This window comes from Equus caballus, chromosome 18 (assembly GCF_041296265.1).
Source record: "Equus caballus isolate H_3958 breed thoroughbred chromosome 18, TB-T2T, whole genome shotgun sequence".
Lineage (NCBI taxonomy): Eukaryota > Metazoa > Chordata > Mammalia > Perissodactyla > Equidae > Equus > Equus caballus.
The window spans coordinates 24,784,123-24,808,587 of record NC_091701.1 but is presented as its reverse complement, the minus strand read 5'-3'; the positions used below and the strand labels follow the sequence as shown (position 1 = coordinate 24,808,587).

At 35.3% G+C, this 24,465-nt stretch overlaps 1 protein-coding gene across 4 annotated transcripts in view; it reads left to right on the top strand.

The window, feature by feature from the left end:
• LRP1B (LDL receptor related protein 1B) overlaps positions 1 to 24,465 on the top strand; it is a 1,824,397-nt gene that overhangs the window by 1,276,441 nt on the left and 523,491 nt on the right. For all 4 annotated transcript variants that reach the window (XM_070241833.1, XM_023622537.2, XM_023622536.2 and 1 more), the window contains one exon: positions 2,020 to 2,169. In XM_070241833.1, coding sequence (XP_070097934.1) covers positions 2,020 to 2,169 — 150 coding nt within the window. The remainder of the gene's footprint in view (positions 1 to 2,019; positions 2,170 to 24,465) is intronic.

Genomic DNA, 24,465 nt, shown 5'->3' with positions numbered 1-24,465 from the left:
AAGAAATTCAGAGAGGCAAAACATAGCGATCTAAAAATGCAGATAGCTCTCTGATGATTTGGCTTGATTGAGAGATAAAATTTAGAATACCTAGAGGGATAGATAACTTTTCTAAAAGGGAATTCTCCATAAATGTATTTGTTAATTCAATTCTTGATGAAAATTCTGCAACAGAAAGTTCAGGGTTATATTTTGTATGTAAATCTGTAGTAAAGATATCCTTCATTGTTAATTAGAGATGGAATTATATACTTTAGGTAGTCAACTAAGCAGAAGGTAAAATAGAACACTTCTGGAAATTAAGTGGTCTAAACCAGAATTTATTTATACTACAAAACATGCATGAAGGTGGCTTAGGAAGTACCTGCAGAATAACCAAAGTTTTTCTCATAAAAAATTGAATGGTGAATGACTTTCACCCTGAGAACATTACGCCATAGAATATGACTCTGGTAGTTTTGGATTATTTTTCCATAGTAGTTAAGGCCAATCACCCACTGTGGTCATCAAAAGAAGTCTGAAAACTTCATCCTTGCAATGTCTAATTTTAGGCATTGTGATTTTTCTTGTCAACCTTCCAGACTTCTACTAGCAAAATACACCAATAAGTCAGTAATTAGCTGGCGTATTGTTTACACTTGTTAGATCATTTCTACTTGATTAAAGCTGGTTTGATAAATCAGTTCCACTCTCTGGCCTGTAGTTGAGCATATTTGGGCTACATTTAACTCTCTCCAAATGCACTTGAACTCGTGTGATTCTCTTCAATTGCCACCCCTTCCTCCCTCCCTTCCTTCCCTTTTGTCACCTTAAATTTTTTGTGTGTGTGTGTGAGGAAGATTAGCCCTGAGCTAACCTCCACGCCAATCTTCCTCCACTTTGTATATAGGATGCTGCCACAGAATGGCCTGATGTACAATGTGTAAGTCCAGGCCTGGGAACTGAACTCACAAATTCTGGGCCGCTGAAGCAGAGCACGCAAACTTAACTGCTTCACCACCAGGCTGGCCTCTAGATCTTTTTTTTAAATAAGGAAGTGATTTTTGTGGTTTATTCGTTTTGTTCTCTGAAGGAGATCCCAGAAAAAAGTTTATTGTATTGTATGCCTCAGTATATGTCCACACGTTCTTTTCTACGAGTAGTTGTGGGTCACAGAAAACCAACATGAAGCCACTGAGTTATTGCTGTTCTGTGGACCCTGAGCTTCCTGAGCATGCTAGTAAAGTAGATGTGTACTGAGAACCCTTGGCAATCAAAATGTACGTGTTCTGAGACTTTTGAAAACACTGTAATATGTGAAATTGTTCATAAAATACAAGAAAGCTAACCTACAGTAACAAACTGCCATGTGGGGCTAACAGTCTTAAGCCATTGGCTTGGTTCACAGACTTGTTGATTGGTTTATCTCCCCATGGCAGCCCCTCAATGAGCCCAATTCAATTCCATGCATCAGTGAAATTACTAATAGTTGAAATTCTTCTACCTTTGGATTTACTCGAAAAGACTCAAAACCACCAATTTAAATCTATAACTGCCTAAAGTAAATTTTGCGGAAGGTAGAGGAGGAATTATAGATTTCATTGATGAAATTAGTATCCCAAATGAGTATTACACATTAAAACTTTCTGAGGCATAGTGGTGTAATGAAGAGGGTAGACACTCAATTTAGAAACAGACACTTTTTAAAAATTTCTGGAATGTCCTCCTACTAGCAAGAGTCTCAAGTAGATTTCTTAACTATTCTAGGTATTATTTTCCTTATCATAAAATGGAACAGTCATTCCTATCAATGTCACATGATTGTTGTGATAACCAACAGACATTACTGAGTGCTGATAAAAGTATATTGTTTCACAGAGAATTAAAATAACGTATGTGTATTTCCCTATTAGCTAGATCTTTTTTTTAAGACAAAATCTGAACTTGCAACTTTATTTGTGTGCCCTCAAATCCAGTGCTAGGTGAATATTACAATTTAAGTGGCTACCATTATGTTTAAGTTGTATAATTTAATTACAGGTCTATCGATAGACTATGTGGAAAACAAGCTTTATTGGATCAGTTCAGGAAACGGAACCATAAATAGATGCAACCTGGATGGCGGTAATTTAGAAGTAATAGAGTCAATGAAAGAAGAATTAACAAAAGCTACAGCCCTCACCATCATGGGTAAGTGCAATGGTTCTATAGCTGGGGTGCTTCGTATTGATTGGGGGTTGACTAATTATGACCTGTTAAAAGCTCGGAAAAGTTACGGCTCCATTAGCACTGGAAGCACATTCAAATTGCACATCTCTGTGAGGTTTTCTTTTCTTTTTTTAACCTTAGCAAACAAATTTGTAAGATTATTCAGATCAGGGACTTAATGCTGTTAGCAATACTAACTTTACTGTTATTGATTCTTGGCTTACTGTGACTTGTAGCATTTTACGATTATTTTTTGTGTTCCACTGCAGTGTTCTAAAGTGCAAGGGCCTTGTGTGTTTGTCATATTAAAGTCAAATCTGGCATATCTCTGCTTATAAAGGATAGCTTGATTCACACAGATAATTCAAGAGACAAGGCCACAGGGTCCATTGACCAGTGATCGAAATTATTCTCCCTCAAGTAATTCTTTCCCAGACTTAGGAAAGAGTAGAGATTTTACTGATTTAAGCCTTATTTCCATTCCTTTTGTTCAGTCTTCAGGAAAAAACAGGTGCCAGGCGAGTAAGGTGATTGGGAAACTAACAGGGAGGTATGGCTTTCCATAGAACAAATAACCAACCTCTACTGTATTTTTATTAGAAACTGATTTTCGAAATGTGAATTTTAATTTAAGAAGATAGTTTGGGTTTTAAAAATATGTTAAGAGTGGATACTATAAAGAAGTGCTTTGGGGCCTGCCTGGTGGCGCAGCAGTTAAGCACGCACGTTCTGCCTCTACAGCCCGGGGTTGGCTGGTTTGGATCCCGGGTGCAGACATGGCGCGGCTTGGCAAGCCATGCTGTGGTAGGCATCCCACATATAAAGCACAGGAAGATGGGCACGGATGTTAGCTCAGGGCCAGCCTTCCTCAGCAAAAAGAGGAGGATTGGCAGCAGTTAGCTCAGGGCTAATCTTCCTCAAAAAAAAAAAGAGCTTTTTAGTGAGGGTGACTGCATCTTTGCTTAGTGGATGGCTGGCTCTCAGCTGAAGTTAATAGTCAGTCAGCAATGTAAGGATTGGACATTCCACAAAGAATCTCAGCAGGTACATTTGGCTCCAGGGAATCCGGAAACTGATTTCATATTTGCAATTCTGAATATCATGAAGCTTTCAGGATAACTTTTAAAAGAACATATACTGTTTAGAAAAAGTCAGAATATATTTTTTAAAGTTGATTTATGTAAGTAATAAATTAGGTCTTTTAATTTAATATTCTGCAATCTTTAAACTCTTCTACTATTTCCCAGATTTAATGAGAGTTTTTTGTTTTTGTTAATGACTGTTCATGAGTATATGAAGTTTATAAGTAAATAATCATTAGTTGAGAAAGATTTAAAACTTCATTTTCTAGAAAAAAATGTTTTTATCACCTTTGATTCCAATTAGATTAAAAATATTTGAATGAAAGTGAATAAGGTTTAGGTATTGCAAGTTATCATTTAAAACAGGATGAGTCAGAAAATAAGGCTAAAATTGTTTAATTCAGTTCAGTTCAACACATATGTAGCACCTTTGATGTACAGACATTGTGCTTGGCTCTGAAGTATGAATATAGACATGAACACTAGTCTCAAAAAACATACATTTCTGTGAGGGAGGGAGAGAAAAGGAGATTGTTTCAACCAATCATTAAGTACTAAGATGCTCTCTATTGCAGTTTTCATGGCTGAGAAATACAGATTTAAATATATTGGTCTACATCAGAAAATTGCAAGACTCACTTGGAGATGTAGGTGAATGCACTTTTGAAAAAGTAGAATTTTATGCAGACATCAAAGATGGAGCCTGGTGTCACTTAATTTGATTCTTAAAACACTCTCTAATTTTACCTAGTTGGGCATTTTTAGATTTTTGACAATAGTGGCTTTCTTTCGCTATAGTTTTGTTCCTAAATTACTATCTTCTTGCTATCACTTTCACCAATTTTTTTCCTATTGTTTTTCTCTTGTTTCTTATAATCAGTGTTTTTTAAAAATGGGCTTTCTCCAGATGAGGGATCTAAACTTAAAAAAAAATAATCTTGTTTTCAAATTTTTCCAATTTTCTTTCTAGCCTTTGGGCAATTCCTGTGTATTTGTAGAGCATTATGTTGCCATTCTTCTCAGTGTGTGTTTTCAGAAGACATCTATCTATCTATCTGTCTGAGATGTCTGTCTATCTATCTATCTATCTATTTGTTGTACCTGACAAGTAGGTTGTTTTAGAGCAGGAACTTATTCACAATTGTCTTATAAGGCAATAAGGGGAAAAAAAAGATTATTTTTTATATTTTGTATTATTACCCTTGACAAATTAACAAGAAAATGTTGTTTTATGTACATTTGTACATATTTTAAATCACTTGAATAAAAATAAACAGAGTTTAAATTCTGAAAGTGGTTAGGCAAGCTGCAACAATCCCCAAATCACCACCCACATTATATTTTCAAAAATTGAATTCCAATACACTTTATGAAATCAACCCAAACTAGCAAATAATATAACCAAAGAATCCAATAAATTAGAGGAAATGTTAAAAATCTGTCATAGCATTTCAAGGAACATCATTGACTTTTTTGTGAATGTATATATGTGTGTATATATATATATATATATATACACTATAAAAATCATTGCCTCATAGAAAAATGTAAGGCTTTATTTCTGCTACTAACATGATTTCTCCTGACCCTGCTGAGTAGGAAATGAATACTACACTTACAGAATTCAATGCTATGAACACAGTCGTAAAAAATGAAGCAATAGTCCATTTTAGCAAAAAAAAGAAAGTCATTTAGTTTTATTCCAAGAAAGAATAGAAGAGAGAAAGTTTGGGTGCAATCACAATGCCTATATTGTGTCAGCGCTGTGAATCTGATATGGCGTCAGTGCTGTATGCGAACTGAACCTTACGTAAATTAAAATTCTTTTGACAAGTGAATGGTTATGTACATGTACACCTCTCTGCCACTATAATTTCATTAATCTTGAAAGATAAAAATAAATATAATAAAATGTATTAATGCCTCTATTGTCAATACATTAACTGAATATATCAAAATATATCTAGCAGTTTGAGGGTTTAAAATTTAAAGGCAATCACCATAAACAAACAGAGGGGCAACCTCTATTTTATAAAGTTTCCCAGCTTAGCTCTGAACTTGCCTTTCTCCTCAGATTCCCCCTTCTTCTCTCAGAACCTTTCTACTTTTTTACTTTGGGGATGAAATAAAGGATGATGACCCATTTCCTGCTGAGGCTGAATATTATAGTTATATAAAAAAGGCAATAAAAAAGTAAAACAGAAGAACCTTACTACTATCCAGGGGATTACTGATGATTACAGTTACAAATGTTTCAGAAAAAATTTGCCTACAATGATTCTGAAATTGTACATTCAGAAAACAAATAATTGTGCTATGAAGTAACCAGTTATTTACCAATATATGCCAGCTCCTTGGAGAAACTACTTAGGTGATGGATGATAACTTACTAAAAGTTTGTGTTTCATTAAAATTGGAGTGCTTTTCCTAAAACTGAGTTAAAAATTTCTTTGGACACTTTTCAAAAATTGTTAAACCTCACAGATTATAAATTGTAACCACTTGGGGTTCCCAGTTTTACTTGAAATCGTATATACCAAGTGAATTGAAAAGATCTTTGAAATATTAAAATTAGATAAAGCAGAAGATTAAAATAAAGCAACTATTTGATGATTCAACCAAGTCCAAGACTCTAAGACCAAGATTGCTACATCCAAGTTTCATAAGCACTTTGATACTTCTTTCAAGGGGTAGAGCTTAATTTACCTCCCCTTAAGTGTGGGCTGGACTTAGTAACTCATTTCTAATGAATAGAATAAGGCAGATATGATGGTGTATGACTTTGTAGATGAAGTCATTAAAGGCATAAGCCTTCCTCCTTGTCCTCTCTCTTGGATCACTAACTCTGGGCCAAGCCAGCTGACACGTTATGAGGTCACCCAAGCAGCCAAAAGGAGAAGTCCGCACAGCAAGGAACTGAGACCTCCAGCCAAGAACCATGTGAGTGAGTCATCTCAAAAGCAGAACCTCTAGCCCCAGTCAAGATTTCAGATGACTGCGGCCCAAGCTCACACTTTTCAGCAATCTCAAGAGAGATTCCAAACCAGAACCATCCACATAACTGCTCCAAGATTCCTGACTCACAGAAACTATTAGAGACAATAAATATTTATTGTTTTAAGATGCAAAAGTTTTTGGAGTAGTTTGTTAGATAGCAATAGATAACTAATTCTTAGGTCTCTCCATCCACAGAGCACTCATTCATTTACGAACAGATTTACAAATTCAAATACTTATTTAATGGAGTCAGGCCAATTATGAATGGTAAAGTGTGCTAGGTGTAATAACACCCAGTAGCTCCAAAATGATGTTAAGTAACAAATGAGTCTAGGCTTCTGTATCTAAAGTCACTTGGGAGTGGCAGGAAGTATAGTGATAAAACTGAAGAGAGCTAATTCCCCACTTGATATAGAACACCTTTCAGCTCCACTTATTTTTACCATAAAGAACATTAACCAGTTTTTATTTTTCAAGAGAAGCAAGAAATCCAGAATTTTATTTTAAATCTCACAATTTTTAAATGTTACCAAGAAATCACAATAAAAAAAGAAATACCATGTAGGCTAATATACCATATAGGCTAACTGTGAAGGCTCACACAATACAAGCCAAGGAAACTAACAAAAAACAGACAACCACAACAACCCTCTGTGTGCTTTATTTAGCCCAGAGGGCACCAGTTAGTTGCCACTTCTGGTGTGATTATCATTTATACTGGTGATATTTAATTGTTGAGAAAAGAGGATGGAGTTAAGGGACCTAACGCCCAGCTGGCATAATTTACAGAGGAGAAGGTGGCCCTCTCCTAGAGGACAGGACTATGACTTCTCACCAAAGTTTTGTGGTCTTGCTTGACCAGATCTTGTATTCTGCCTGAGGTATATACAGTTGGAGAACACATCAATGTGAGATCTACCTCTTCACTGAGTTCAACTGTTGACAAGGAAACGTAACTTCTAGATATAGAGCTTGCACCCTAACAGCAATCAATACCCAAGACTGTTCGTTCTTTCAACAGATATTTATTAGTGCCTACTATATGCTAGGCACTGCTATACATGGTGGTGAGAATCCTGACTTCATCAAACTCGGAGAGAAGCAAGGAAGACAATAGGGGAACAAATAACTAAAAACATACAGAATGATAGTAACTGCTAAGGACTGAAAAAAGAAAAAAAGCAAAAGGCACAATAGAGAAAAGAGAAAGGAAGTATATGGGGTGGAGATGAAATTTTAGGTTTTAGATTGAGTGGCCAAGGAAAGTTTTACCAACATAGTGACTTCTGAGTAAAAATCTGAAGAGATAATGAGGGAAGAGTGAAGGAATGCCCTGTGAACCAACAAAAACTGCTTTAGCTGTTCATTTATTTTTCAGTTTTTGTTATGTTTTTAAATGCTTTGTTTTAAAAAAATATATAAAAAAATAATTTAATTATATCTAAATAAGTCCTCCCAGGTGATTGTGGTAATTTACCAGGTCAGACGTCTTTCAAGTTTACCATGGTTCATATATGGTATTGTCTGTGGTTTACATTTTCTCCAGTGAAGGAGACCAAGGGATGAAGTTCTGACCAAGGAATGAAGTTCACTTGGTCAGAAGTGATTTACACATTGTATACCAAGGCTGTTTGATGGGGACTCAACAGCTTTTGCTATGGACCGAGTGTTTGTTTTCCCCCAAATTCATATGTTGAAGGCTTAATGTGATGGTCTTAGGAGTGGGGTCTTTGGGAGGTAAGAGTCTTGACGGTGGAGCCCCTGTGATGGGATTAGCATCCTTCTAAGAAGAGACCAGAGAGCTAGCCTCTCTCTCTGCCATGTGAGGATACAGCAAGAAAGTGCAGGCATCTTGATCCTGGATTTCGAGCCTCCAGAACTGTGAATGATGTTTCACAGAACAGAATAGAATATCCAGGATATATAGAAAAGAATATGAACAGCAGCCCAAACTAAGATACTTTCCAGTTACTACATATATGCTGACTAGCCTGTAACTTTCAACATCAAATTCTTCCCTTGTCAATTATCTTTACTTCCAAAGATAAATTATTATGGCAAGTTGTCATGGCATCTGTGGAATGTTACAAATGATGGCAGGTGACAGGCTGTGAGTCTGATGCATTTAGTGTTGTTAAGATCTTTAGACTGAGACCTCACAGAGTCATACCAAAATCTAAGTTTAGGAATCCTATACACTGTCTTCTTACAATAAGATGGCAAGTCTGAAATATTGGCCACATAGCTTTCAGCATCACAGCAACATGTAGCTGTCACAGTATGACAGTCAACAGACAGGTGGTATGGTTCCCTGATGGGGAAACAGCCCAGGCCGCGGCAGTGAGAGTGCCAAATCTTTTTTTTTGAAGAAGAACATTAGCCCTGAGCTAACTACTGCCAATCCTCCTCTTTTTGCTGAGGAAGACTGGCCCTGAGCTAACATCCATGCCCATCTTCCTCTACTTCTATACATAAACAATACAAGATGGGTAGTAGTCTTGATTGTGTGGTTAAATCATAGACTTTTAGAACGGAATGTAACCTTAGAGATCGTTAAAATTACTGTCTTTATCAATTAAAGAAGTGTAATTTAGATTCCTACTATTCACTAACCAGCTGTGGATATGGGATAATTGCTGAAATCTAGGCCTTAATTTTCTATTCTGCAAAAATATGAGCCTTGACCATATGAGCTACCAAGTCTTAACAACTTTATATGATTTTATCACTAATGGGTTGATTCAGGATATAGGAAATAATTTTAAATAAGCTGTTACCTAACTCGAAAAAATATAGGAGAAACAATAAAAATTGTGAATAAAAATCAAGTTCACTTGTAAAGTTATGCTAATCAGAGTTCATATTAATCTGTTTCAGAAGTCAGGCAAAGTTGTTCAATTTTGACTTTCAGTTGAGAATTTGGTCAATGTTTACGACATAGAATTGCTTAAATTACTTGTCTTAGAATAGGTTTGTACTTTTTGTAGATATCTAAGTATTTATCTCCACCATTCATCTTAGAATTACTTGGAAGGGGCTAACTCCTCTTTAAAATGAAATAAACTTTGAGTCACAAGTAAAGGAAAAAAAAGTTTTTTTAAATTACACATTTTCTATGAATACTTAGGCTCTCACAGCTGAATTTTTCTATCAATCACAGCTTAAATCTACTGTTGACCTGTTTCAAGTAGCAATTTGCCAGAATAGGATTAATATGTAAATATTAGAAGAATATTGAATTTTGGCTACTATTAGAATCAATTCAGGAGGAGAAAAAGGCATATTCTACGTGCATTTTCAGTCTCCAATCAGAAACAAAGTCAGTCATGTAATGAGTAAAAAGCCTGCTTCTGTTGATTTGGTTATGCACACATTTCTTTTAAATCAGTGTTAACAAAATAACTAATCGTTTGCCCTTTAGAGAGCCCTTGAAAGGCTTTAACAAATGTAACCCTTAGGGACATTTGTTCATACTTTTCATAGGCTCACTTCACAAATTTGAAGTCATCATAATAGCTGCTATGGAGATTTCCAGCACGTGGATAGTTTGCTATGGGAAAGCCAAGTCTATCGGATTAAAATGCTTTCAGAACCATCTGAATATCAGAGAAGGTCGTATTTATTTGCTTAAGGATGAATACAATGTTACTGTTGTTGGAGATTAAATGTTTCCAATGTTCCCACTAGAGTTTCTACAACAAAGTGCTTAACAATTGTCTAATCTCTCTCCTGACTGAAACTCTAACCGCAAAAAAATTAGTCTTTACCAACACTAACACTTAAGCTGTCTTGGCTGCAGAACTGTGAATGATATTTCACAGAACAGAATAGAATATCCAGGATATATAGGAAAGAATATGAACAGCAGCCCAAACTAACTAAGATACTTTCCAGTTACTACATATATGCTGACTAGCCTGTAACTTTCAACATCAAATTCTTCCCCATTTTTAAAGATGATCTTGTCAATTATCTTTACCAGCTGTCAGATTTAGTGAATATAGTAGCTTCTGCTTTCAAATACAATACCTAGTAGTTCTAAAATTATATTACTGTTTGTTTTTCTTAGATATTTTGTCTTAGTGTGTAGCAGTTCTTTTTAAGGAAATTTTCTTTTATAAATATATTTAACTTTCCTGAAATAATGACACTCTAAAACATTTGCTTACATGATTTTCAAATACTTTGTACTATAAAATAAGGTATAGTCAGCTATGTTCTATTTAACTATTGATTACCTTGTTTTATGGTATAGAGCTTTTTTGATTCTTGGTGAATAAAAACCTTTTTCTCGTAACTTTTGGCATTTTCCTGATCATTAACGCCTACAGGAGACAGTGAGGTAAACTCAAGTTAATCAAGTTGCCATTCAATTCCAAGTGCCTTTGTCAGGAGGAGGAGGTTAAAACTATTGACTAAAATTAGGGTTTGTGGGTTACTTATGGATTACATTTAACAAATACTATTTCCCTTCCCCTTTTTTGCTATCAGCATGTGCAGTTTGAGAGCAGACTGCACATATGGTGTTCATGTTGAAGGGAAAGGTAGAAAAATCAATTCATAGAGCTGACAAAAAATATACAAATAAAACAAATGCACTGGCAGAAATGGGCTTATTGGTATTTGGAGACAATCAAGATGGAATTCAGGCAATGGCAGGTTGGTGACGTCTGCATTTTGTACTTTTAGGATGGGTCAGGAAGAGTTGGGGCAAATGCATCTTAGATTTAAAATAGAAATGAGGGTATGGGAATTATTCAGGCAGACTTGAAGAAATCTGTATGTCTGTATAGAAAATCCTTGGCATTTGGGAATTTAATGGCCAGCATCTTATTTAATCACAAGTAATCTGGATCTAGCCTGTTAAAATGTATCATGTAGTAATTTGCCAAGTTTTGTTAGGGCTGCAGTTTGAGTCCTGGCCACTATCAATGGTATGAGCTTGAATTTAAACCTCCACTCCATACTCACACCTATTTATGCTTTCTTCTCTGCTACTCCATTGCATACACAGTTACTCTCATTAAGATTCAATTGTACCTCTACATTTTTTTTGTTTTATGGTTCCATATGATCTTTGGAAATTATATTTACTATAATATTTGTAGATAGCAATTCCACAGTTAACAACACGTGTTCTTCTTGAATGTCAAGGGTTATCTACCTCTGCTTGTTGTTGATGCTATTAAGTTGATTCTGACTCCTAGTGACCCTGTGTACAGCAGAGTGGAACCCTGCCTGATCTTTTTGCACCATCCTGTCACCTTCTGGTGCTGTATCAGACAATCTTCCACTGCTATTCATAGGGTTTTCATGGCCAGTTTTTCCTAAGTGGGTAGCCAAGTCCTTCTTCCTAGTCTGTCTTAGTCTGGAAGCTCCGCTGAAACCTGTCCAGCAAGGTCACCCATCTGCCACAGCGTGGCTTTTTACCAAGTGGTGCCATGTCCACACCTGGGATCTGAACTGGTGAACCCTGGGCTACCGAGAAGCGAAACGTGCAAACTTAACCACTGTACCACTGGGCTGGCCCCGAGAGTGCCAAATCTTAACCACTAGACCAGCAGGCCTGGCTGTCTGTATCTATAGATGTATCTCTATCTAAATCATCTATCTTTATCCACTGAAAGTTCTTGACTTCAATAGTCCTCCTTAAGAAGTCATTTCCTGTGTTTTGTACAATGCAAGTCCACTTTGCAGGTTGTCAAATGTAGGTTTTATTATGATTATTTTTTTAAATCAAAACTTCCTAATTATTTCTCTCCCTCTCAATGTGAAAAGAGGCTGAAACTTAAAGTTTCAAAGGAGTCCTTGCTTCTATGAGATTCCTCCCTCCCACCCTCCTTTCCTCTTTTTTCCTTTCTTTTAATCCCCCCTTCCTTCCTCTGTCGCTTGGATTGCTACCTTTCTTTTTATAGCTGATAGCTCTGCCCCTTTATTTGTTTTGTTTGTTTTCCTTTCACAGTCTAGTTAGGTACTTAATAACTTTTTGTTTGGGCAAATCCAAAGCCCTTTAACTTATTTTCACTCTCTGTATCTCCAGTCTCCAAGCTATCAAAACCTGCTGATCTGCTGCGGCACTCCCTGCTTAGCCACCCTCAGAGGCTTAAATAAGCACTCACAACTTACTGTGAAATGCTCATTTTTTTCCTCCTTTTCATTCACCGAAAGTTGTTTGTCACATGATTATTAGCTCACCTTATAGATAAAGGGAACTAGGGTCAGTAAAATTTGTGAAAACCCAGTCCTCTGAGACTCCAGCTCAGAGATCTTGACTCAAGTGCTGTTTCCCCTCCCAGGAACCGTCTTCCCTGTCACAACGTCCCCCTACTTTTCATTGACTCCTCCTCTACCTCTGCTTTAGTTGAGTGCAATCCATCCAGGCAACTGTTCCCCTGTGTCTGATGATGCCCTACTTATTTCTCTTTGTCTTGCTGTTTCTTGTTCCTTGATTGCTTTCTATGCTTATCAGCCAACCTAAAGACCAGCCTTCATTTACTTCAGCTTTGCCTCAGTGTGATGTGAGATCTTTCCTTCCTCTGAATCCCTTTCTGTTTTTCTAATGTAGTGGAGTATTTTTTGTCTTTCCTAATGTGTGAACATCTCTCAGTTCTCCATAACTTGGGACCACATTTTATTCATGTATGCATCATTCATGACCCACAGCAAGGTGCTTTACACTGAGTACATTTCAATAAGTAACAGCAGAATATATGAATAAATAAAACGACCATCTACACACAAAACATCTGCCACAGCAATCAAAATATATTTTCAATCAAAGCAGGCAAATGTTTATGCAGAATGATCACAACCATAAATATATTGTAGAATTTAAAGGTGTATTGAAATAAATATTAAAAGAAAATACTTTAAAATATAAGGATTTGAATTGAAAAGGGAAGAAAATGAATAACAAGATAAATGTGTAAAAGATAGTCATTTATGGCACATGTTATATACACATATGTATATGAAATACAAGAAAAGAAGGGTTATATTGGATTGTGTTTCTTCTCAGAGGAACTAAACAGCTTAATGGAAAAAAATGCTCATAAACACACAGAATAAGTGAAAGATTTTTTAATCAAAACAAAAACTTTGGTGTCTGGAATGTTTTAGGCTCTTAAAGGTAGTCTCTCACAGCTGGGCCTAATTGCATTTTACTCTTTAATAATAATAATTGATACTGTGAATAAATACAACATTCCGGTATTTAATTTACAAATCTAACTCATGTAATTCTCACAGTAATCCCCTGAGAGAGGTACCATTAACACTGCTTATTCTGGAGGTCCCTGCTGAGGCTCAGCTAGCCTAAATTAATTGCTCAAGGTTACATAGGTAATAGTGTAGCAAGCTTTCTAATCCATGATTCTTAGACTTTAAAGCCTGTGTTTCTCCTAGGAATTTGTCCTGTAGGTGTACTTACACTCAGACGTATGTGCACTGAGAAGTATGCAAGAATATACTTTTTGGTGGTGCTTATAATTAGAAAAGTCTGGGGGAAACACCTACATGTCTATTACAAAAGACTAGCCAAGTGAATCATGGAATAGCTGTACAATGAAATATTACGCAGGTATTAAAAATGAGGTAAATGTATATATTGATTTGAACTAGTCTCCAAAATGTATTTTACCTGAAAATAACTGGCTTTAAAAAGTCTGTACAGATTGCTCCAATTTTTCTACATATGCATTTAATTAAAAAACAAATTTAGATGTATTTTTAATATCATGTGTTTTTATCTATGCTGCACTGTTTATCTCAATGACTATTATTTAGAGAGCATCTACTTTCTTCTGGGCAATTTACATGTGTTAGTGCTAACAGACTCAGTAACCATGCAAAGGAGATACGTGACTGCATTCTTAACACTGAAAACAATGTGGGTTGTCCAAGGTCAAAGATGGGTCTCTAACGTAATTCTGTCTAACTTCAAAGTTAAAGTTCTCTTCACAATACCAGTGATTCTCTACCCAAGGTGATTTTGTCCACCAGGAACCATTTGGCAATGTCTGAAAACATTTTAGATTTTCACAGCTGCTGGGTAGAGAGGGTTACTGCTTGCATTCTAGTGGGTAAAAAACAAGGACGCTGGTAAATATCTTATGAGGCACAGGATAGCCCCCCATAACAAAGAACTATTTTGCCGAAAATGTCAACAGTGCCGAGGTTGAGACACCTGCACTATACCAAAAAAATTCCTTCTGTCCCTCGGAGATCAGTATGAAGCCTGATATTGTGACTGTTGGCTTGTCATCACAAATTTTGGTTAAAATAGAAATCCTTAAAAAGATAAATAAGTAAAAGTGTACATCTGGTATTTATAAAAGCTGATGGTGTGAAATTGTGTTGGAGAGAAAGGTAGGGTGGCAGAGAAGGGAGGGAAGATATACTTGTTTTATGTTTGCTTTCTTTCTTTTCAGTGTGTATGTTAATTCTGCCTCACCCCTCAACCCTCATCCCAAGTAAAAACAAAACAAACAAAACATTCTTTCATTGCCCTCATCTTGGCTTCTATTAAGACAAAAGCTATCAGTTAAAATAATTCATACCAGGAGTAAATGACTAAAAGAGACTTCTGGAGGGTGTCTGTGGTTTAGGGAAGGATTTTATCTCAGTGACTTACCAGTGAGGCCCAGTGTTCAGCTGGAGCTTTTTTTTTTTTTAACTGAGGTATAATTGAAATAATGCTATATTACTTTCAGGTGTACAACGTATTGATTCGCGATTTGTATTTATTGCAAAATGATCACCTCAGTGAGTCCAGTTAACATTTGTCACCATACATAGTTACAAAAATTTGTTTTTTCTTGTAATGAGAACTTTTAACATCAACTCTCCTAGCTACTTTCCAATATGCAATACATTATTATTAACTATAGTCACCATGCTGTACATTACATCTCCCTGACTTTTTTATAACTGGAAATTTGTATCTTTTGATCCTTTTCACCCATTTCACTGACCCCCCCACTCCCACCTCAGGCAACAACCAATCTGGTCTGTATGTCCGTGGGTTCATTGTATTTTTTGTTTGATTTCTTTGTTTTTGTTTATTAGATTCCACATATAAGGGAGATCATCTGGTGTTTATCTTTCTCTGTCTGACATTTCACTTAGCACCGTGCCCTCAAGTTCCATCCACGTGGTTGCAAATGGCAAGATTTCATTGTTTTTTATGGCTGGGTAATATTCCATTGCATATAATGTATACCATATTTTCCTTCCATTCATCCATTGATGGAAATTTAGATTGTTTCAACGTCTTGGCTACTGTAAATAATGCTGCAGTGAACATGAGGGTGGAGAAGGGAGGGAAGATATGCTTCTTTTATGTTTGTTTTCTTTCTTTTTTATGTAACTTACTGAAGAAGTCAAGATTTACTTCTCTCATGCTTATGCTTATATACTGTAGATTATAATTGAGACTTATCTGTCCCAATTTTGATTCATTTACTCATTCAATAATTTATCAAGTGACCATGATGAGACAGGCACTATTGAGGTGCTAGTAACACAGCACAGCATAAAGCAGTGAGCAATTCTCTGTCATTAAGGGGCTGATAATCTCAGTGGAGGAAAACAGTGTATAAGCAAATAAACAAGTGAAACAAAGTTTGTCAGTTGGTGAAAGGTGCTAATGGAGAACATTCAACCAGGGCATAAAAATAGCGACTGCAGAGTTGGGTTGGGAAGAAAGAGCCAGAAAAATTATAATTTTAAGTAGAGAAGTCATGGCAATTTTCACCGGGAAATGGTAGCTGAGCAAAAATCTGAAGGCACTTAGAGAATGAGTCATTCAGGTTTGTGGGTGAAGAACATATAAGGAAGAGAGAACAGGAAATGGAAATTGGCTATTTGACCATACTTTCTAACACCTTTTGCTTTTAAAAGGAGATCCTAAATATTTTTTCTTAAAATAGTATATAGGTATTTAACTTACTTTCCCCCTCCATGGAACTTTTACTATGTTTAAAAAATGCCTATTTCATGTGGTTTTACTGTTGCCATTAAAGTAATCTACTAAAATACAATACATAGTTAACTTCTATATAAAATATTAGCTAAAAGTAGTAATCTACAATAACTTCTCTAAGGGAAAAGTTTTAGCTTCCATGTGTATGAAATTCTTAATGATCATGAAATTAGGTCTGCCCCCTGTGTTTTGCTTTATTTCCAATTTATTATAACAATGTTGCTGTTAATGATTACATATTCCAATAAGAAAGAAATTTCTAGTAGATATGACTATTTCAATCTGTTATAGTTAATGTTTATAGAAATAATACACCATAAAATCAGTCACATGAGGAAAATAATTATAGTTATTTAGAACAAACTTAACTTTGAAGAACTCCTAGTTTACCACTTTAATTCCAAATGTTCTAAAGTTAAAAGCTTGAATGATTTAAATGTCTATGGCATTGTGGGGGACTGAAATTGGCCACTCCATGATATTTCTCTTTGGCATGAGGATTATTTTGGGCTGGTTACTTTTAAAAACTGCACACGAGAGAAACTCTGAAAAGTAGAAGTTACCCTTTGTAAGAGATATTTACATTTGTAAAGGAAATCTCCATCTGTAAAGGTGTCTTCCTCTCTATACGAGGAAGAAGGGGGGATGACCTTATCTCTAAAAACTCTTATCAATGAAGAAGGCAAGGACATAAATCTGCCTAATAACCTGACTCTTGTTTACTATACTTTTCTGGTAATCTCCCATAACTGACTCCCCCCAACTCCCAACATCCTCCTTTGTCTTTAGCTGAGGATGGTATTTAAGGTGAGTTCCTGTCATTTTGGTGAGTTACTCAATTTTTCTGGGTCTTTCCCATGTATACATGTTATAAAGCTTTGTTTAATTTTCCCCTGTTATTCTTTCTCATGTCAATTTAATTCATAGTCCTGCCAGAAGGACCTAGAATGGGTAGAGGAAATGTCTTCCTCCCCTACAGCATTGTATTATGCCAGCTAAAATTATCTAGATTTAGAAAAATTATTAACTTATTCTTTTAAAAAAGATTGACTTTTTTGAGAGAATGATCTCTAGATACCAAGTCATACATTTATAAAATATTATTCAAGAGAAAGCATTCATGAAACATGGAATATAATGCTTGAGAATGGTTCTATTAATTGAATCTTTAAAACAGATTAGAAAAATAATCCCAGTTGCTGTCTATCTCAAGGATTGAAAATATGTTAATTCTCTCAGATATATGAATGAACACCAGTGCAATTCTATTAGATATTTACATAATTATTGTGTTTATACCTGAATTATGTGAGCATATTCTACTTAAGAAAATATAGGTAATGAAAAGCTGAATAAATAACATATTATTTAAAAAGATTCAAATGATATGCTATTTACTTAAAAATTGTGTTTACAACCACTTTTCAGCAAAAGATCCAGTGATTTGTTACGCTTTTTATTGCATTTCTCTCTGTAATTTGACATATATCAACCAGTTTATTCTATATTCACTATAATTATGCTATATATTTTAAGTAATTCTGCTTTCAAATCATACATTTCAAAAAAGGATGTTACTTTTTAGTGTACAGTGAGCAATGTCACTTAGTTCAAAGAACTTCAAATACATCCACCTAAATTTTCTAAGCCATCAGTCTTCTAATTGCCGTAACACTATTCATTAAAGTAACAGTAATATATGAAATATATCCAGGCAATTTGCCCAGCACTAAGTATAGTACATAGTTGTCTTCTCTAAGTACTCAAACCACCGTTAATGAAAACTAATAGCCCATCAAAATTTACATTATAAGTACTACGAGAAATCTCCAAAGGACTATATGTGATACTATTCCAGCAATTTTTGTCACCTTAAATTGCTGTGTTCCAATATTTTTCTCTTCTTAATGATAATTACCTAATAGAATGGATAAACACCACAATTGCAAAGTACATCATAGTACTATTTTTTTAACTAGGTTGTAATTAGTGATCAGAGAATGGTCTCATTAACATAAATGGAATAATTAAATCATCTCAGCTTTACCATACTTAAAAGCATTAAATAGGGATTCTTTCCCCTTTTGAAAACTACTAAAGATTAACTTTTCTGGAATCACTTTCAGGAAAAAAAATTATGTTCTTTTTGTTTATGGGATTAAAAAAGAACAAATTTGAAAGTGTGTAATTTTTTGAGTAGAGACATAATTGTTTTATATTGCCCCATATCTCCCCTTTCATTTGAAAAGCAGAAATAGTAAAATGGTTAGAGTGGAAAAAGACATAGTGTGTTTTAGATTTGTAATTGATTTTTGAGTTAATATAACTATGACAGCATTCTAAATAGAGCTTGAAAATGAATCAAGAGAACCAAAGAGGTCATTCCTGAAGCCTGCTCATAGACTGTAGGTATTAGCTCATGTTGGAATGTAACAAATAACTTGGAATCGTATCATGATCTGGTGAGTATTATTCATTTAAACTGAAGTTAAACAATCAGACCTGAGGCCTACTTGGCAATTTTGTTCAGCCCAAATTAGACTTGGATAGATGATATCTGATCACAGAGGATCTTTCTGGGGCCATATATATCTAGATTTAGGTAAATTAAAAAAAAAAATTGTACCCGACCATCAGTATACATTTACATTTTTCTTTTTTCCCTTTTAATAATCAGTATCAGCGCAATCTCATATACTGTGAGAATATTGAACGTTGCAAAGTTGAAACAAATGCCTGCATTAATTTAATTCTAATTAATAATGTCCCATATTTAAACTATAACCATTCAAAGAATATCTGGAGTAGTATTGTGGGGAAAGAAGAGACCATAAATCCTGTGCACCTTTTAAAAAATACTATGCTTTTAGGTTTTTAAATTATAGATATAATTGTCCTATGTAGCTTTTGATACAGATGTATCATAGGTGGACAGTACTCAAAAGGCCAAGGATGAGATTATTTTGTGTTGAATTGACTCCTAATGAGATTATGTGCGGGATGAAAAAAGATTCTGCCAACTTGGAATAGAGATAAGAGCTTTGCCTAAAAGATATGATGAAATTTAGAAGGACAGGTGGGTGACACAGAAACTTTTACAAGAGGACTCTTTAGTTAGTACAATAGTAAGACAAATAATACTTGTGGATGGTAAGGACTGCTAAGATTTCAATTTGGAAGAAAACTGTTACTTTTTTAAGAATAGATTTGCCCTCATCATCTCCAGTCTTGCCTTTAATGGATGCAAAAATATTGAAGACTGCTCAAGTTTGAATATTTCTTATATTTCTGTTGAATCAACAGTAGAATATATAAAAGCTGCATAGTTATAGAAAGTAGCCATGACATAGTCTTAGTGAGTAAAATTTTAAAACTAACTACATTCTAGTATTTGAAAATTTATCTGGACAGCCCCCTTGACATATGTGTTTCTTTTTCTGAAACAACCAATGTACTTCCAAGTTATTTCTATGCAAATTAAACCTAGGCATTTATGTGGGATTTTATTCTCATATTGTGCCATCCAGATTTTTTTGTAAGGAATTCTCCTTGTGAGAAACCTAGTCAAAGTTGGAGAATACTTGGTGTATAATGATAAAAATCACATCTCCAGATCATCTTATCACTCTTTCTTCTTAAAAATTTTTGTGCTAATAAATTGAACATTTTTATTTAAATTCCAAATATAATGAGAACTGTACATATTTTCAAATTCAGAGTTACATTTCTTATTCAGGAGCAATATATCATGATTTATTTCTAGCATACTGAGTCCTTATCTAGCGGATTTTTAGGTATGAAAATGAGGGCACAATGAAGTGATCACATAAGAACTCTCATTTTCAGTTTCTTTATAAAGGGCACATATATTTTTGTTCACTTTATGACTTACATTTAAACATGACATTCATAGTTTAATAAACTATAAAATAAAGGATTATAGGCAATGCTCACTCTACAAACATTAATTTTATTTTTATTTTCTGATTCAAGAGTGTGCTCCAGTTGGCAGATATCCCACCAATTTAATTGAAAATATTGAACTGCAATGACATAGTATTTTGGTAACTGAATATTTAAATGGGTAACTCTTTCCCCTGAAATGTGCTATAATGTAGACATTTTACATGTTTTTATTTTCAAACAAATAGATGTATCATATTAAGTTATTTGAGAAAGACAGGAACATGGCAAATGAGAGCACCAAAGATCATTTATTTGTGACAGTTTTTATTTTTTAACCTCTTTTTCCAGTAATATATTTATACTTACACTCGCACATATATTTCTACTCAGTAAATTTTACAGTATTAATTATTTGGCAGTGTCAGGAGTCAAGTAGTAACTACAAGAAGGACATTCATATTTTAATAATAAGGACAGCACAATAAATTATTCAAAATATAACAGTCATTTGAAGAAATTTTTAAAATATTGGAATCTTATACACCGTGATCAAACCAGAATAAAATGCTAGTTTTTGGATTCTCATTTGATGTTAAAAGAAGAAAACTTTGCTCAAGAAGTACATTGTAAAGATGATTTAAATTGAAATCAAAGTTGAAGCTACATAATATTGATTATAATACAGTAAATTATTTAAAAAATGGGCAAAAATAGTATCATTTAAAGATATCAAGAATTTCTGTTGTAGAACTGTGATTTAAAGCTTTATTTAGAAAATTAAAAATTTGTGACATAATTTTAAAAAATTATATATAAACTTTTCACTTTTAATTTGTCATACACGTTGCTTTCTAGGTCAATAAACATTTCACAATATCATTTTAATGTTTGCATAATATTCTACTGTATACTTACATGAGATTTTATTTAAATAATGACCTGTATATAAGCATTTGTTTTTAAAATTATTTTCTTTTTTAAAAATTTGTAGATATTTTGATGACTATCCATATAAGTAGTTATTTGCAGAGCTTGGGGTACAGTTTTAGTTAGAGAATTTCTAGATCAAATGGTTTACAAACGTTTAAGCCTTTACCATAATCTTGCTCTCAGGCATCTGTCAACTGATGAAAGCAGTACTATTCTTGCCCCTGACTATTCGGATTAGACATCTAGTTTTCTTTATTTCATTCAGAGTGCGTGGTTTTCAGACCCATCTACATTACAGTTTTCATCTTCTAAGCCTTTTTCCCATTTTCCAGAGTCCTTCCAAAGACTGAAAACCAAGACCTGAACATAGTAATAAAAATATATTTAGGACAAGGTCTACAGAGATTAATACTTCATATTATATTGGGATTTGGTTACTGGGAACAGAGTTTCATCCTGGTTATTTTAAGCAATGGGAAGAAGTGTCTATAGTAAAAATACATGTGACTCCAAAATGAAGCAGGAATCGCAACAAAATACAGGATTGTAGACTACGTAATGTATAAGTCAGACAGACGGACCTGGAAGAACAATCTGATTCAAGACAATTCTAGGGACTAGTAGAAAGTCAGGGATAATTGGCTCTAACTGACACATGATACGTTATGACCCTCCTGCCCCATTTCAAAATAGGTAGAAGTTATCAAGGAAAAAAGAAAACTTACTACAAAATATAGACATAGAGCTTTGTTGATTTAAAGTAAGTGTAACCAGTGAGACCAGAGATTACTAGCCTATCATGACAAAATAACACTGTACCCATTTAGTATTCACATTATTGTGATTCCAAGTCCCAACCTGCTATGAACATCAGGGGGTCCAGTCTTTTCTTAAGGTCAGTTGCCACAGAAATTACCCAAGGTGATTAGACTTGCTTACCTAGATTTTAAGTAATTGTTTGCAAACTCCAAGAGGAACCCAGCATTACTTCCTCAGGATACTCCCTCTTCTAGCCAGGCCTCACTACCTAGTGGAGAGCTAACACCCAACCTCAGAAATATCCATGGCTACCAGAGAAGGAGCAGCATAAGGTCACTACTCTCTGCCTCCAGGTTCACGGATGAAACTCCATGCCAGAAGTTCAAGACTCCATTGCATCTCGAAGAAAAAGTGAAGATCTGTTCTCCAGTATCCTATTTATTTAGGGATATCAAAACATAAGAAAACAGAAAAATCTAGAAAACAACTGCCCAGGCCCCAGGTGATAATAAATCTAGGTGATCAGTTTTTCAATTCATTATCTCTTTCTGTCATTCACACACAGCCCTTTTGCCCAAGGCTTGCCTTAGGCGTCAGAGTAACTGAATTGGTGGTATTTCTAGTATCAGCCCAAATTATTTCTAGTACCAGGATTTCTATTAGAGCAATGCACATTTATTCATCATTATATATCTAGATTATGCCTTCTCAAAGAGCTGGAGATACAGGGGTGAAAAGATAATTCAAATCCCTGTCTTTATAGAGCTTGCATTTAGTTGGGATAGACAGTAAATGTACAAACATATACAAAAATGTCAGATAGAGAAAAGTGGTGTGAAATACAACAGGGTAAAGTTGCCAGGAAGTCTTCACCTAGGAGGTACTGTTTGAGCTAGCATTTGCATGACGTGAAAGATCTAGCTTCATAAAGATTTCTGTGGAAGAGCTTTCTCAACAGAGAAAATAACAAAGCCCTTAAGGTCAGAAAGTGCTTGGCATGTTCTTGCTCATGTGGCTAGAGCTGCAGGAGCTCCATTCCAGAGGAGAGAAGGGCCAAGGTGGGAGAGATCCTGAGGGACTCACCAGTATAGTAAAGACTGAGGACTTTATTCTAACAGCCAGTTAAATGGTTACGCAGGAGTTTCATAATTTGGGTTATGGGGTTTTGTTTGTTTGTTTTGCTGAGTAAGATTCACCCTGAGCTAACATCTGTTTCCAGTCTTCCTCTTTTTGTATGTGGGTCGCAGCCACAGCATGGCCACTGACAGACAAGTGGTGTAGGTCCATGCCTGGGAACAAAACCCAGGCCACCGAAGCAGAGTGAGCCGAACTTAACTGCTAGGCCACCAGGGCTGGCCATGGTTTAAGTTTTAAAAGGATTATTTAATACTGTGCGAAGACTGGACTATGGAGGGGGGCGAGAACAGAAGGTGTGGAGCTTTAGGAAGCTGTTATAGGAGTTTGGGTGAGAGACTTCGAGAGCTTGGACTAGTGAGGTAGCAGTAGAAGTGGAAGGAGTAGAGGCCTTAGAAATAATTTGGAGGTAAGTAATTGGAATATATTTTAGAGGTAAGGTTCAGATCTACTGTGATTTAGGGTGAGTTGTCTCTCTGATTCCCATTGTGCTTCTCAGCGTGACCCTTCAAAATGTCTCAGACTCTTTTTAATAACTTCCCCAGTACTCTCTTCTGCTCTTAATAAATTAGCAGTTATGAGGAAGTGTATTAATCAGCTGGGGCTGCTGTAACAAAACCCTACAGACTGAATGGCTTAAACGATAGGAATTTACTTTTTCCCAGTTCTGGAAGCTGGAAGTCCAAAATCGAGGTGAGAACAGGTTTGGTTTCTCCTCAGACTTTCTTGGCTTCCAGATGGCCACCTTCTCATGTGTACTCCATATGTGCTCATATCCCAGGTATCTCTTCTTCTTGTAAGGACACCAGTCTTATTGGATTAGGGACCCATCCATATGACATCATTTAACCTTCATTGCCTCTTTAAAGACCCTGTCTCCAAATACAGTCACATTGGGGGTTAGGGCTTCAACATATGAATCTGGGAGCGGGAGGTGGGGGTTGGAGAGAGGGCACACACAATTCAGTCCAAAACAGGGAAGGTCATCACTTAACTCTCTTAAGATTTTGCTTAAGCTGAGCCCCTTAACAAAAGGAAAAAGGATTCTCTTAAACCTTTCTCCTAAATAATGTGTAAGTAAAGGTCAAAGAATTGAGCTGTTTTCTTTGAACACTGTTAATCTCACTTGTTTACAACAGTTACAAATAGATGTTCTAATATTTTATTTTTCCTGCCCTGATAGGTCATCTTATGTATGGCTTGGACTTGGTGATCACCTTTGGAGTGATCAGCATAGGCGATTAGAATTGTTCTTTTCCACCAAGTCTAAGAATTTGGCTCAGCTAGCCTCCGCGCTAATGATTGTAACTGGTTTAGGGGATGAAAAATAGTTTTTCATTTACCCTTCTGGGTTCTTGGCTGAGACTTTCCTGTAATAACAGACAGATTAACAGGAGAATTAAAAAGTTTAATTTGTATGTGTATACACAAGCCCCCAAAAGATTTGAAATGCAAAAGGCAGCCAGATGACCAAGGCTTACATACCAT